The 17,167-nt window shown below is 39.9% G+C and overlaps 1 protein-coding gene across 3 annotated transcripts in view; it reads left to right on the top strand.

Annotated features, from left to right (window-relative positions):
* adcyap1r1b (adenylate cyclase activating polypeptide 1b (pituitary) receptor type I) overlaps positions 1–17,167 on the top strand; it is a 39,960-nt gene that overhangs the window by 13,536 nt on the left and 9,257 nt on the right. For all 3 annotated transcript variants that reach the window (XM_085437676.1, XM_085437677.1, XM_085437678.1), the window contains 4 exons: positions 8,899–9,035; positions 14,032–14,128; positions 16,808–16,921; positions 17,033–17,136. In XM_085437676.1, the coding sequence (XP_085293802.1) occupies positions 8,979–9,035; positions 14,032–14,128; positions 16,808–16,921; positions 17,033–17,136 (372 nt within the window). In that variant the 5' untranslated portion in view covers positions 8,899–8,978. The remainder of the gene's footprint in view (positions 1–8,898; positions 9,036–14,031; positions 14,129–16,807; positions 16,922–17,032; positions 17,137–17,167) is intronic.

Here is a 17,167-nt window from a genome sequence, read left to right as displayed (position 1 = left end):
ATATAACATCTCCACATTCACAAATATACATTTCTGACATTCAAAAACAAAACAAAAACAAATCAGCGACCAATATAGCCACCTTTCTTTGCAAGGACACTCAAAAGCCTGCCATCCATGGATTCTGTCAGTGTTTTGATCTGTTCACCATCAACATTGCGTGCAGCAGCAACCACAGCCTCCCAGACACTGTTCAGAGAGGTGTACTGTTTTCCCTCCTTGTAAATCTCACATTTGATGATGGACCACAGGTTCTCAATGGGGTTCAGATCAGGTGAACAAGGAGGCCATGTCATTAGTTTTTCTTCTTTTATACCCTTTCTTGCCAGCCATGCTGTGGAGTACTTGGACGCGTGTGATGGAGCATTGTCCTGCATGAAAATCATGTTTTTCTTGAAGGATGCAGACTTCTTCCTGTACCACTGCTTGAAGAAGGTGTCTTCCAGAAACTGGCAGTAGGACTGGGAGTTGAGCTTGACTCCATCCTCAACCCAAAAAGGCCCCACAAGCTCATCTTTGATGATACCAGCCCAAACCAGTACTCCACCTCCACCTTGCTGGCGTCTGAGTCGGACTGGAGCTCTCTGCCCTTTACCAATCCAGCCACGGGCCCATCCATCTGGCCCATCAAGACTCACTCTCATTTCATCAGTCCATAAAACCTTAGAAAAATCAGTCTTGAGATATTTCTTGGCCCAGTCTTGACGTTTCAGCTTGTGTGTCTTGTTCAGTGGTGGTCGTCTTTCAGCCTTTCTTACCTTGGCCATGTCTCTGAGTATTGCACACCTTGTGCTTTTGGGCACTCCAGTGATGTTGCAGCTCTGAAATATGGCCAAACTGGTGGCAAGTGGCATCTTGGCAGCTGCACGCTTGACTTTTCTCAGTTCATGGGCAGTTATTTTGCGCCTTGGTTTTTCCACACGCTTCTTGCGACCCTGTTGACTATTTTGAATGAAACGCTTGATTGTTCGATGATCACGCTTCAGAAGCTTTGCAATTTTGAGACTGCTGCATCCCTCTACAAGATATCTCACTATTTTTGACTTTTCTGAGCCTGTCAAGTCCTTCTTTTGACCCATTTTGCCAAAGGAAAGGACGTTGCCTAATAATTATGCACACCTGATATAGGGTGTTGATGTCATTAGACCACACCCCTTCTCATTACAGAGATGCACATCACCTAATATGCTTAATTGGTAGTAGGCTTTCGAGCCTATACAGCTTGGAGTAAGACAACATGCATGAAGAGGATGATGTGGACAAAATACTCATTTGCCTAATAATTCTGCACTCCCTGTACTAGGATGTGACTTAATACAAGTCCAAGTGTAAGAAACGTTGGAGTAGCAAGTGTGGAAGCAAGTTCCTGAGTGTGTTTGATGTCCTTTGTGATTGATAGGACAGTCTGACTTAAAACAAATAAACAAAAAATATAGACCAGAGATGCTGCTGACAGAAGGCTTTAATAGGGAACACGCCCACCGTTGTTCCAGTACTGAGGTGAAATGTAGGTCATATCTGGAGTCTTGTAAGTCAAGATGGCACCAGAATTTCCTGCATATCTCAATAATAATAATAATGATAATAATAATAATAATCAGTTTCATTTCTTAAACTACGGTTTATGATGTCAGAGGTTCGAAGCAGCGTCGGAAACACAACATGCTGATGGTGTACCAGCGCTCATGTCTATACTCCTGATTGTGGAGGAAAACCTTTGCTGCACAGAGTGGGACCTGTTGTTGCCACACTTAGACAATTTCCATGCGTACATGAATAAAGCAAAAACTCATCCATGAAACCGCAACTAATAAATCAGCAGACGTGATAAAACACTGCTTTCCTGGTGTTTAATTTCAAATCAACTGAAAAGAAAGACCAAGACGAGCGTATCAACTGCACTCGATGGAGCTGGCCTCAGGCAGTTCAGAGTGGGAGGTGTTGACAGTTCCGGGTGCCTAGTTGGAGTACTGGAGTATGGTTACACTGGCAGCAATCTAAATATTTACTCTATCTCTCATTCACTGAAACTGAAGCATGATTTAGGTTCAATGTTATGTATCAAATCACAAACATTTTTAATGTGCAGTGCGTTTGCTGTTTACAAAATCTCCCTAAATAGCCACACACATGGAGATAGGAGGATATTTGAGATGCTGTAAATGTTGGCTTTTTCCCACTGAGTTTTAGTTTCTGGTTTCATGGACTGCATTGGCGGGGCATACAATATGTTCACAAGGTGTGTTCAGACTGTATGCAGTCTGAGAGACAGACCTATCAAGTCTCTAGTATAATGAATTTCAGCTGAGCTTGAGTTACTTTATCTAAGTTTTTCTAAACTGATGGGACCGTAAAGGAAAGCGTTCTTTAAAAAAAGAAAGATTGTAGGTGCTTTCCTAAACAATCCAGTGTCATGGAAATGAAACTGAAGTGTTAGGTTTTTGTTTTTGTTTTTTTTTGTTTTTTTCTCTACACCTTGGTAATATATCATCAATGCTGTGATGCATGGTGTTGTGTAAAATAAATGAATTCATGGGAGATTGTGCTTTAGCACTTACCATGAAAGCTTTTCTAAGGAAGAGCATTAGAAGTGATTGAGGTGGCTTTGGCAATGAAGCAACTCCCATTCATGTTGAGTCTTGTCTGATGTGTGTGTGTCCTTCTTACTTTAAACTGCAAGTGAAGGTAGTGTTTGTGTGGCTGTGGTCTAACAGCAGGACTTGAAAACCGACTGATTTTAGGCTTTAATGATTCTGCTGTTTCTACTACGTTTTTTGGTGTTTATTGTCTAAGAGATAAATAGAAGCACATTAGAAAACTTAAGGGGCACTATTTACAGTGGAGCTCAAGAAGGAGCAGAAAGAGGTCCCAGGGCCACGTGGTCCACTTTAGATCCAAACTCAGCAGCTCTCTCAGCGGTTGCTCTTGACAACAGCAGAAGGAGGAGCTTGTGCTGGCAGGGCTTTGGTAGAGTAGGAATGCCAAGCTGCCAAGTTCTCCCTGTGGGATGATGCCCCAGGCCCAGTCCTGATACTTGGCTTTGTTCATGCAAGCCCTCTAAGCCTGCTGCGTCACGGTGCATCCATGAGGGCTCACACATGCATACACAAGAGCTCTTTACACGGACACAACCTGACCTGCTGGTTCATGTACAGTTTGAATACTCAGTCATTTGATAGCAAGATAGTGACTTTGTAATGGTTCACAACTGATGCTGTAGGGGAAATAATATTCTTTTCTTGGTTTTCAAACTGCATTTCCCTATGAACTCAAAACAAATATTCTGAACATATTTATGTTCTCTCCTTCAGCACAGATGAAAGGATGTTCGGTGTTTTTTTCTCAAAACATTGCGTTATTTGTGTTAATAATTAATTTTCTGCTTGTGAGTTGCAGATTCAAGATTTTTAAACTATGTCTTTAATGAAGGCCTACCGTACAGTCCACTGTAATGTCTCTTGCTTGGTCTCCAGTACTTGGAATGAAAACGTCCATCACTTAAGCTGTGCTGGCAGACTGAGTCTCTTCTGCACAGCATTCACGATACAAGAGTTCTTCTCTATGATAATAAATCTGAAAATAGAACTGACTGACAAAACTGTGCTGAATATGGATGAGTGAAAACCTGAGTCGGCAATTTAAATCCCACATTAACAACATTTGACGTACTGTAGAGATAATTATTTTCAAATTGAAAATATATATATATATATATCAAAATATTTAGAGCGCTATTGCTCTTTGTGTTGCAATGCAGTGAGACTAAAGATATCATGTGGTTCAAGCAGGTTTTGTCCCTACAGCAAGATAAGCGTGTTATGTTCAACATTTTCAAATTGATCCTCAGTGTAAGGTAAGGAAGAAAATTTACTGAATGATACTTTATTTTTTCTAAGAGAAGAAATGGTCTGTTTGATGAAAACGACTCTTCACCAACTGAGAGAATTTATCTGAGAGCTTTGTCTGAGAACGCAGTGACACAGCCATGGGTCTTTTGGGCATTCTTAACAACAATAAAGCTGTAAAAACATACCCCCTTTCTCATTCCCCACATCTTCAGTTCTCATCTTTCTGACTTATATCTTACTCTCAAGAGACATGAGTAGGGAGGAGTCCAGGCAATAGGAACTATGTGAAGCACCCTCGCCTTGCAGTCTCATTTTAAAATGCCGGTTTAATACGACATGTGGCACGACTGCAATAATAATTCCTTCCCCAACTACTGCTGCTCAAATATAAGTGACATTACTTTTTACAAATTCAGAACATGGTGTAATGTTACAAGATTTACCTTTTTAATATTGCACACACACACAAACTGTGATGGGCAAAAGATTTTTATCATCATAAGTAACTAATGAGATTGCAAGACTAGGCTGACCAACCTGTGCAATCCCTGGATTGATTACAAGAAGGCCTATGACTCAATGCCCCACACCTGGATCCTGGAATGCCTAGAACTATACAAGATCAACAGGACCCTAAGAGCCTTAATCAGGAACTCAATGGGGATGTGCCATAAAACACTAGAGGCCAACTTCAAGCCCATAGCACAAATCACCATCAAGTGTGGAATCTACCAAGGAGATGCTCTGACCCCACTGCTGTTCTGCATAGGCCTTAACCGCCTCAGTGATGCGATTCACATTCTTATATACGCACCTAATCAACGTCGTTGACAGGTTATGACAGCGTTCTTATGTGCCGGCACCGGTGTTTTAGCTAGCAAAGTGGCGTGGCTGATGTGGAGTGAAGCCACATTAATGACAACGTGTACAACCATTGGAGATGTGAGCAGGACAGTTGATGAAAAAAGTTTCAGTTTCAGTTTCAATTTTATTTCTATAGCACATTTAAAAGACCCAGGTACATCAAAGTGCTTCACAGACAAGGCGCATTTGTGGGGTTACAGCAGTAAAGGAGCAGGAAAATACAGTTATCAGCAAAAGAAAATACAGTTTTAAGATGGTGACGTGGAAACAAGCACGGACCGGGGAAAAGTTAAAAACTAAGTTGTTAGGAAGGCAAGCTTAAACAGGTGGGTTTTAAAACGTGATTTAAAGGATTGGATGGATTCCGACGCACGGACATCAATCGGCAAGCTGTTCCAGAGTTTTGGTGCGGTAAAAGCAAAAGCACGATCCCCTACTCTTCCGTCAAGACATTGGTTGCATTAAGAGCCCCTGGTTAGAGGATCTGAGTGCTCTCGTGGGGATGTATAGGTCAAGGAGGTCGATTAAGTAGCTGGGTGCCTGGTTATTTAAAATTGTAAAAGTGTATAAAAGGATTTTAAAAAACATACGGGGAGCCAATGAAGGTTGGCGAGGGTGGGTGTGATATGGTCATGTCTTCTGGTGCCGCTTAAAAGGCGTGCTGCGGCATTCTGGACTAGTTGCAGGCGTTGGATGAGGGAAAGTTGGAGGCCTAAATAAAGAGAGTGTGGACTTTATACCAGTTTTTAATAGGCCACGTAAAACTGGAGTTATGATAAAAAAAAAATATGCAATGCTTGGTTTTTTTCCTATCATTGTTTATATTTACTGTGGGAAGAAACAGTAAAAACGGCGTTTTATAAGGAAAACGCTCAAAAGCACTCTCCGCCTGTGAGCAAAAACAGCCCCCCTCCCAACTCCCCCAGCCTTTCCTATTGGTGGAAAAATGTACCATGTGGACCAATCAAAAAATGATATGGCAACATGGCATTTAGTTGTTTAGGAAAGAGGGAAGTTTTAGGAGTGACGGCGGTGTTTTGAGATGTGAGAGATTTGCGATGTTTAGCGCAAATCTTGTGTAGTTAGTGTGTAGTGTAGTCAATAGTTTTGTTGTGTGTGTCAGAACAATGAGGCGACTGCTGAATGTTACAGGTGTTACAGGAGTGATACATCTCCTGTTGTCAGGCCTGCAGGTATCAGGCTGTTGTTCTTCTTTATCTCATAGTGGACAGAAATTTTTTTTTGGAGTGGCACAAATAATTTGTGTGGCATCAGATGATGCAGAGCAGCTGAATGTTCTGTAAATAGTTTGAAATGTTTATTTAAAAAACCGCCTTGGCTGCATTTTTAGGTAAATAGCTGAAAAAAACGTTGTTGTTTGCAAAACTCAGTTACTTTATTGAAGAAGTGACTATATAATTAATTGCCCAACATTGGTCATTATATACTGTATTTTGCAGACAAAGAGTTACAGGACTCTCTGCCAGACCACAGACTCATAATACAAGTCAGAACTCTATAAAAGAAAAAAGAAAAAAAACAAGAAAGTTGTGTTTTCAAAATTGCAGTTCAAGTTATTTTTTACTTCCAATAGTGTTAACATACTACACAGGTCCTGAACAAGATTTGTTTTTAATTTTCATTGTAAGTGTGCTAAAGCAGTTAATTAAAAGTAGTCTAACATAAATGTAAATGCTGTAATTTGCTTATTTTAATAAACCATGTAACTTGGATAGATTCGATGCTGGCGTGCACACGTCTGCTGTTGCTCACAGTGGTTCAAGAGACCGCTCAGGGAGTTTGTGTTTTCGCTCAGACACATGAAAAATTAGAGGGAACATTGGTTACAAGTACCATGGGATCCCACAGGCAAATGGGAACAATGAAGAGGCAGGTAGGAAAGGTGCAACCACCAAGTACCAGGCAAGTCCTGAGGAGTCAGCTGAATGGCAAGAACAAGATCTGGGCTATAAACACTTTGGCCCTGCCCATTATCAGGTACCCTGCTGGGGTAATAGGCTGGCCAAAGGAGGAGATAGAAGCTGCTGACATCAATACAAGAAAGCTCCTGACCATGCATGGAGGGTTTCACCCCAAGTCCAGCTCTCTGAGGCTGCATGCTAAGTGGAAGGAAGGAGGCCGGGGACTGGTGGCCGTCAGCACCACGGTCCAGGATGAGGTAGCGAACATCCATGAATAAATCAGGAAGATGGCCCTAACGGACTCAGTGAATACCTCAGGCAGCAGAAACCCAAGAAAGAGGAGCTAGAAGAGGCACCATCATGGATGGACAGGCCCCTGCATGGTATGTACGACCGGCAGATAGAGGAGGTGGCTGATATCCAGAAATCCTATCAGTGGATGGACAGCTGGACTGAAAGACAGCACAGAGGCACTCATCATGGCAGCACAGGAACAAGCTCTGAGCACAAGATCCATAGAGGCTGGGGTCTATCACACCAGGCAAGACGCCAGGTGCAGGCTGTGTAAAGATGCTCCTGAGACCATCCAGCACATAACAGCAGGGTGCAAGATGCTAGCAGGCAAGGCATACATGGAACACCATAACCAAGTGGCCGGCATAGTGTACTGAAACATCTGTGCCAAGTATGGCCTGGAAATCCTGAGGTCAAAATGGGAGAATGACCGAGCTAAGATCCTGTGGGACTTCCAGATACAGACGGACAAAATGGTGGTGGCTAACCAACTGGACATAGTGGTGGTAGACAAACAGACGAGGACGGCTGTAGCGATAGATCTAGCGGTTCCGAATGACAGCAACATCAGGAAGAAAGAACACAAGGAACTTGAGAAATACCAAGGGCTGAGCGAAGAGCTGGAGAAGATGTGGAGGGTGAAGGTAACAGTGGTCCCCGTGGTAATCGGAGCACTAGGTGCGGTGACTCCCAAGCTAGGCGAGTGGCTCCAGCAGATCCCGGGAACAACATCGGAGATCTCTGTCCAGAAGAGCGCAGTCCTAGGAACAGCTAAGATACTGCGCAGGACCCTCAAGCTCCCAGGCCTCTGGTAGAGGACCCGAGCTTGAAGGATTGACTGCCCGGGAAGGGAATTTTTTGTTTTGTTTTGCTAAATTTGCAAGAAATTCTTCCAAGAAATTTGCAAGAATCTCAATTTGTGTGTAGAACTTTGAGATGAAAAATTAATTTAATCCACATTGAAATAGGGCTCAGGTTACATGGACGCTGAACAAGTGAACTACTGTGAATACTTTCTGGATTCACTGTAATCCTTCATACATGCATTATCTGACAAGCCGTCTTCAATTCAAATTACCATTCAATCCAGGGATAAATTCATCAGAGGATAGAGGATATGAGGAGGCACAAATTAGTGAAATGGGGAACACCTTACTATCACTTGTCTTGTTTCCTTTCAACAAACAAAAAATCACAGCCATAAACTCTATATTTCCTTTATTCTTGGCATACACATTAGAAATGTGCAGTGAAGTGAAATCACTTTAGTTCCTCGACTCACAGTGCATTGTGCACATGCAATACTGCCTTTGTAAAAACATAATGGTTGTAAAACATAATGGTCAGAGGGTCAGAGGGCCCGGTGGCGCCAGTGTTCGGCAGCCTCGCCTCTGTCAGTGCGCCCCAGGGTGGCTGTGGCTACAATGTAGCTTGCCATCACCAGTGTGTGTGTGAATGGGTGGATGACTGGTTGTGTAAAGCGCTTTGGGGTCCTTAGGGACTAGTAAAGCGCTATACAAATACAGGCCATAATGGACCTTAACACTAAAACAAGTCCAGATATCGAGGATTTATTTTAAAGTAAAAACCTAAACCCTTGACTCCTGCATCCTGCATGGTATCCTTTGGGTCTTTTACTTTGTGTGGGGTCTTTTGCTGCTATGGATTAGGTCCATTTGTCAGTTTTTTTCTGTTCTCATGCTAATTCTCTCTACCAGTGGACAGTGCCTCGAGGCATGAGGTCAGTGGCTTTTTTCATGTCGGTGAAAATGATGTCTTAGGGTGTGGTCTTTACAGTTAGCAGATCTCAGTTTTATTCAGAGGTTTTAGAAAGGTCTTTCTACCACTCATCAAAGCAATGTTCTATTGAAAGCAATCATATAAAACTATGCTAAGTGTCTGTCTATAACTACTAATGAGATGTAATGTAGACATGCTGTTTCATACTTTTCCACACTTGTGATTTTCAGATCCCAAGGTGAGGTGACATCCCATCACGTTTAGTGCTGGATCTTTTTTTGTAGAGGAAACTCCTAAGAAGTAAAAAAAAATGTCTGGTGCAAAGATCAATTCACTGACCCTCACCCTACTCTTCCTTATGCCCTCGGTAAGTGTTATTTCTTTACTCATGTCTTATAAATGGGTTTATGAAAACGTGTGCAGCAAGGATAACTGTTCATGTCAAAGTGCTTCTGAAACATTCTGTTTGCAGCAGGTGGAGATTCACTTCAGCAGTGTTTGCATATTAGATTGATTTTCACACACTTGTACACTAATTTACTTAGAATAACCATATGGAGTATCTGCATCAATAATTCATTGATCAGCATGTGACAGGAATAATGGATAAAGATGTATCCTCATCATTTATTCATGGATTGTTCAGCATTATTCCAGCCTGTTAACGGTGTGAGGAAAGAATGGCCTCTCCTGTCAAGGGACACAGAAGACAGTAGTTAATATTTACAAATCGTCACTATGTATGTAATCACTCATACCCACATACACACAAAATGAATGGTGTTTGAATTCAAAGGTGTTTGAAGGAAGGGAAATAAATGGAGAGCTTACAGTCTTTAGTCGTGCTAGTAGTCCGTGCTGCAGGGAGAATGGACTGCTATACCTGTTATGTGTCTGTGAGCGAAGGAGGGAGAAAAAGGAGAGTGGAAAAGTACAAGCTGTCACGGGGCAGAAACGGGAGCTGGAAGCATGTAAATATAATAATAACCACTGCAGCCAAAAACAGTGCCTGACGAGCCCAGCTGTAAGAAAGCTTTTAAGACTCAACTGTACACTGTGTTCGTGTTTTCCTCTGAAACAATAAGTTCCGTTGGAGCCTTTCAACGCCTCTCTCTGTCTCTCACTAGCAAAGTTGACCCAGACAACAAAGTAAAGCTAGTTTTTGGCTACGAGCCCGACACAGAACCTGACGTATTAGCCAGAGGTCCCTTTACGGTTTTACACCTTTACGGTTCGGAGCTGCGGACCTGTTTTATATAGGAGCGGAATAGTTTTCTATACGAGATCACTGAAAAAAGTGCAGCCTCACCTAATGTCCACCCTGTTACTCATTTTATATTAAGATTTAAAAATCTAGTTGGCATTGCTATGACGAATAACCTTCAGTAAAAGCAATAAATCACACAGCAATAGTACATTCATGTAGTTGTAAAAAGCATGGTAATATATTAAGTAATCCAAAGTATTCAGAATACGTTACTCTCATTGACAACACGTTACAAAATACATTTTGGGGCATGTATTCTGTAATCTGTACTGGAATACATTTTAAAAGTAACCTTCCCAGCACTGGGTATATGTGAGCACTTGGCAACAGTGGGAAGGAAAAACACACTTTTAACAGGACCGGGGTCATGGAGGGCCAGTCATTTGCCAGAACTAGTTGGTGGTGAGGGGAGGATGATGGGACAAAACACAGACTCAACAGGCCTTGTATCCTGTATCATGATAAAGCTACTACCTTGTGTGGATATCCAAAATAATTTACAATTGTTACAAAATTACCAAGTATGTGTTTAAAGTTATTTGAAGTTCTTTCAAACTAAACTTTGCAACTTTGTAAACATAAACCAGTGTTATGTTATTGGTACTGTTAGAATTATATAATAATGTACTGGCCAATGTTGTTTTGCTAACATATATATGCTTTTAAATAATATATATTTCAATTTGTCTGTTAAAACTATCATAACTGTAATAACTCTCTTGCCAGATATACCAACTTTATTTATGGTCCCCTTTCCTTTAATTCTAAATCATACATTTGCAATCTTCAGTAACCGTTGTCTTATGACTTGATTGTTTTGCTAGTGTGTATGTTTTGTAATGATAGCTACTGCTAAGCTCAGTTTAATATCAGTCTGTTTCAAATATTTTATTAAGAAACATGTACAATGCAAGTGAAAACTTTTAGATTGAATATAGTGCTTCAGTTGTACAAGTCAGTCAGTGAACGATGCTGCATATACCCACACAAACCAGTGCTAACCAAAAACGAGGAAATTTATTTAGCATCTTGTTCTGTATAACAGAAGACAGAGCAATGGTTGCCAAGTCTGTTCAAAACCCTTCATCTGGCACTAAGGACATATGGAATACAAATACAGGATTTAGAAAGTGTCTGACCTTCAAAGAAATCTCTCCTTGTCAACGTGTTTTTCTGCTGGAGCTGGTAAAAGAATGGAGACACTCCCTGGATGACAACCCCAATTCCCAAAAAGTTGCAATTCCGTGTAAAGTGAAAATAAAAACTGAATAAAATGAATTTGCAAAACTTATAAACCCATATTTTATTCACAATAGCACACAGAAAACGTATGAAAAATGTCTAAACTGAGAAAATGTGAGGGAGGTATTTAGGTGTGTTTAATAAATAAATAATATTTAATAATTATTTAATAAAGAATAAAAATCTCTTTGGTTAATTTAAAATAAATAAAATAAGTAATCTGTAAAATAGGGATTTAAAACAAATCCCTATTTATCCCTTCCCCCCCCCCAATTATTTAGTTTTTTGATGGGAAAAACCTGTAAACTAGTTCAACTTCATTCTGAGCTGTTGTAAGATTCACATAACAATCTACTGAAATAAGAATAAAAACCCACGATCAAGTTTAGTCAGACAAGCAACATACTAATATTTGATGCTGATCTGATGCAGTGTGACCAAGGGCAGACAGATATGATATAACCACAGGAGGTTACAGAGCAGAGACATAAACAGAGGAAGCCGAATACACTGTATGTCTTTGCCTCTCAAGCCACTTATCATTTTAATACCTCTGCTTCCTATGACTTAGTCTCATATGCACTTAGAGAGCAGTCCCAAAGTCTAAAATCGAAAATCTAAAAGCAGAATGTGGAACTCGTCAGGGTGGATGTTTTTCTACACCTCAGAGTTTAATAAAATTCACAGCCCACATTTCAATCACGTCCCTACTGCAAGCCAATGCAGTCAGTTTAATGTCTACATGAATGAAAATAAAAACATCATATTTTAGTTAGATGCTAAATCTAAAACACAGAGAATCAACAATTGTTATCCAATTGTGTGATTTATCAATACACAAAGGTTTGCTATATTTAGCAACAGCTGAAATGTATCTGTAGCCAAAATGCCCAATACAAGTGTTTCCATTTGTTTTACTGGAATAGATCTCTACTTTTGATTAATGGATGTAATTTTCAGCAACTTTAATCTGAGTTAAACAGACACTAATTGAAACACATGAGTGGATGTTCTTGACATTTTAACCAAGTGGTTTCAATTTCCTTTACTTGAAATGTACTTTAGTTTACAAATCTATCTATATAGTAAATGATTTTTGACCGAATCTATAAATCACAAAGCCTGATTATCCAAATTACTGGGATAATTATATTTATTGGCTCATTAGTCCATTGTACATCATCTCATAATTACAAGATAAGGTCTGAAAATTTTGTGGGTGTACATGCAGTGCACTATTAGTACTTACATCATCAAAAATGAAGCATATGCTTAAGTTCAATGAGGAAGATCTTTAATCACTCATCTGCCTTCTGTCCCTGCTTTTCTGTGTACATGTCTACTGCTTTCCCACACTGTCAGTCTCAACACTGACGTCATTACTCTAGTCCAGTCATCTTCTTGCAAGCCTTCTTCGAGCCTGTCAGCCTCCACTTTACATGATTTAAATTTGTGCTCTCCGTCGTTCTCCCTTTCAGGCTGTCATTCGTGCAACCCACCTCCTTCCCATCTCCACCTCACAGACACCTCAGTCAGAGCTCCATCCAAACCTCAGTCTTCATCTTCACCACCAATCTCTAGACTCCACAGAGTACTGTCCTAAATCCTATCACTGCTGGGATTCCATACTGCCATGATGGGTCATCGGAGTCTAATTGCCAAATAAATTCATTTCTATCTATCTCTATCTCAATAAATCATGTTGGGTTCTTCCAAGTGATCTCTCCTTATTTAACTTGGTTTCATTAATATTCACATACTGCAAATCACCAACACTCTTCTTTCAAGTCATCATTTACCATTTGAAAGCTTAAACAGTGTTTACTTGCCTCTGTCCTGATGTCTGAATACCTGCAAACCAGTGACTCATGAACATTCAAATGCAAGTTAGCTCTAATTATTACATCCATGTACACCTGTGTATATATCTGAGAAATCCCCATCTTCATTTTCAGTCAAGGTCAAAGAATTGTATTTTTAATAGGCTTACAGTTTGTTTTCAGAATCGTCCTACTGACAAGTGACAGTTTGTTCCTTCTGATTAAAGAACACCAGCTTCAGCTTTGCTCTATAGACATGATGGCCTGAAAAGGATGCAATCAAACAATGGACAAGCTGTATAAAGGAAAGGTTTAAGATACATGAAACTGAAAATTATTTCAAACCAATTATGCTACCTGGTAAATTAAGCTACAACATTTTTAAAAAATAATATTTATGTTAAATCATTACATCAAATAATAAATATTTATTAACAAACTGCACTCAGTGTATGCCAGATGTTTGAAGCTTATCCATGTTATTCAGCAGATTAATATTCCTCTTGAAGCTAACACGTGGAGTCTCCTGGACTGACGCCAGCACAGAGACATGTTCATACCTTGATCCTCACCATAGGGGCTGTAAATGATGTGCCCCTGGTCATAACCTCCATGTCTGCAGTCGTAGCCATGCAGTCATCCGTGTCTGGATGTCTGGAGAGCACAATTATAAACTTCATGTCTGTGGTTCAGAACAGATGGGACTAAAGCTTGGCAACGTGTGGTGTGAAAAAGGCTCATCTTTCCTGACTTGTTTTCATTGGAATAATGTCGTCCTGTGGGTCAGTTAGAATGGAGAGAGAGCCAGCAGCTCTGAAATGATTAGTTTAATTGGTTGGGATTTCAGACAGATCCCAGGACTTAGACCTCTCCCACAGTAGATTGAAGCACATGAGTGGCTAATGAAGCAACCAAGCACTTTGCCTTTGAATCTTTTCTATGTGCTCTTTAGCTGCTTGACTCTCTCTCTCTCACTCACACACACACTCTCTGTATGTGTGTGTGTCCCTGTGTGGGTGTGTATTGTCTTCTAGATTTCAAGCCAACAGGTCCCCTCTAACTGTGTGATCAAGATGGAGCAGGAGAAATGCATGGAAATGATGGCCTTGGATTCCAACAATCAAGAATTTGGTGAGTCTTTGTTGCCTTCATGATAAACTTGTATTAAAACAGAAGCATCTTTGGATTCTTCGTGCTAATGAGCTGGTGATAACTCCACAAACTGTAGATGACTCACCTGATCCTTGGAAAATGTTTTTTAAAAAACGAACCTCACAGTTCATAGCCTCTGTGCTTGATTTGAAGCATCGGATAACTAATGAGGCCACAGGAAGACTGTATTTTTGGAGCAAGGGCACGTGCTTTAGTTGTTAGTGTCTTGTGATGATGATTCTGAAAATGAAAGTTGATCGGTGAGTGACAGCTGTCTCTCTGGCTGATTAGATGATGAATGAAGGGAATATTAAAACTATGGGCAACTTGTGTCAGTTCTCCTTTGTGACCTTAGTTTCTGACTTAACTCTCACTGTCAGAAACTAACGGCGAACTGTTCCATATTCAACAACCCTTTGTCATATATATCCAGCCTTGCCTTTTATTTTGTCTCCACAGACCTTTAATAAAAAAAACATTTGTTATGTGTTGTTAAAAACTTTTTTGTGGTGCTAGAATTTAGATAATCTTACAGAGTAAACTAACATTAGCTACTTAAATACTTTCCAACTATTGTGCAACCATTCCCATATGGAAAAGAAATAGTAAAAACTTATATGATTCACTCATTAAAGTGGCCACTTTCTCATTACTTTCATATGTTGTTTTAGTAAGTATCCAAAACATACAAGTTTAATTTATATAATTTTTCAAGGGTTCTTGTATCTGTTTTCACTCTTGTATGCTTTTCATACAAGTTTCACACAAGACAAACTTTATAAGATTTATATATATCTTTTTCATGTGGGTTGTGGGAGTCTAGCAGTTGTTTTTGGTGTTTGCGTGTATAGATTTTAAATTGTAATATCATGGTTTCTTGGCATATTACAAACATTTCAGCAGTAGTTGAATTTGAGAAACAAAACATGTTCACTTTTTGGGACAAATTCACTGTCAAATACAAAGAGTCGGTTTAACAGACACACATATATAACCATATCATTAACGTATATGTGCACCAATTTTTTACAACTGCAGGTTTAATAATCTCTGACAGGAAAGCTCACTGATTAAAGCAGTGCTTAGACTACGTTGTTAGATCCTGATTCACCCCCCATTTCCTAATGGTCTGTGCTGTCTGTCTACTAGTCTGCAGAATGTATTGTTAAATCTAGGGCAGGAAGATGTTTTTGACATTCCTGGACTGTTAACCTACTGCCTTCTAGCAAATGTTAATTCAACTGGTCTTTAGGTAGACTTAGTCCATATAAATTTTTTCAACCCTTCCTACACTACCCAGATGATGTTTCATTTCATTAGCTGCATGTGATGGCACTAGAAATCATAGAAATAATTCAGTATTTCAAGTATTTCACTGATTAAAATAACAGATTACTTTGGAACATGTTACACCCATGAAGAAGAAACCTCTGGCAGAACTGGCCTAAGGGAGGGGCAGCACAGAAGAAAATCACTCGGGCAATTGAAACACACAAAGAAATGGCAATTGCACTGAACTGAGATGAGCTAGAAGCTGTTGTCATCATGAAATTGGCTTCAAAACACAAAAGCAAACTATGTAACCAGTACCACAGAACTTCAGACCAGTGCTAATATTAAAACTTTAATGATAATATAAGCATGGAATATAGAGCCCATTGTACTATTTGCAAAAAACAGTCACAACAACCACTAACAACAATGTCCTAAAAACAGAATTTAAACCTGATGTACCACTTTACATGCTTTCTGCAGGCATCTCTCCATTTCTAACTCAAGGTCTGTTTTAAGTGAGCTTTAGACATTCAAAATGCAACACTAAATTAACACTAAAAGGAGAGCATCTGGAGCAGAAGTTGAATGGCTGAGTTGATTGATTGATTATAATTCAAGCCAGGGTGTCGTTGTGCAGTTGCTCTGTTTAAAGAACCGTTCTTTATGTTGGTTCACTGCCCACTGTTCACTTTGAGGGGGCAGTGGAACACATGGGGACCAATTACTTAACATTTACTCACTGAGCTTCATTAGTTTGTGAATACCTTTTTTAAAAAGCACATTTTGCGGGGTTTAAATCGAGAGTTTAATTGAAATAAGTCTGTTTTTGTAGAACTTCCCTAATTGCAATGGGACAAATCATGGAACAGTATATATATATATATATATATATATGCTGGACACAGCTTTTTAGTGTTTTTCGTTAGAATGTTTGACATCAAACACACCACATCATCAAATTAGGGCATACCTCACCAATGTAACTACACAACAAATTATTAGTTATAGTTAAAGCTAAAATATCCAGTTGTTTTCCAGTTATCCTTTAAAACTGTGTCTAATTTAGAGTGACATGTAAATACACTCAAACAGAATAACAAATTAAAAGGTTACAAATCTATGAGACTTGCTCCTTGATTTCTGATGCAAACCGATCCCTGTATAAAAGTGTTGTAGAAAAAGATGCAACAGCAAAGACTATTTTTTACTACTATCATCATGTAGTAGTCTGATAATTGATTTATTTAGTCCAAAGACCAATTAGATGGAAACAAAGAAAAGGTACCTGGTCAAAATGTAATTTGATATAGTAGCAGTGATATGAAATGAACATATGGCTTTTTGGACTTGAGCACTGAGCTTTTCTCCCCGTCGTGTCCCCAGATTGCCCGTGGTTTTGGGACAATCTGACATGTTGGCAGCCTGCCAGGCTCGGGGAGGTGGTTGAGGTCAACTGTCCTGAACTCTTCTCTCAGTTTATGAGTGAAGAAGACTACGGTCTGTTTCTATACATTTATCTTTATATTTCAGACAGCTCTACTGCTGTAGAATTACATTGGTGTGTTTGGCGTGTTTACTGTAAGTAAGTAAAGGGCTCTGTGTCTGCAGAATTGGGAAAGGTTAGCCGCAATTGCACTCAGTTTGGTTGGTCGGAGCCCTTTCCCCACTATCTTGATGCCTGCCTGTACGAGGAAGGAAACAGCACCCACCCTGTGAGTTAAACAGCACCTCAGCATCTGCAAC

Source organism: Copadichromis virginalis, linkage group LG17 (genome assembly GCF_057382275.1).
Source record: "Copadichromis virginalis isolate Kocher_CV1m ecotype Utaka linkage group LG17, C_Virginalis_male_GT1.1, whole genome shotgun sequence".
Classification (NCBI taxonomy): Eukaryota; Metazoa; Chordata; class Actinopteri; order Cichliformes; family Cichlidae; genus Copadichromis; species Copadichromis virginalis.
This window is presented reverse-complemented; position numbering and strand designations above follow the sequence as displayed.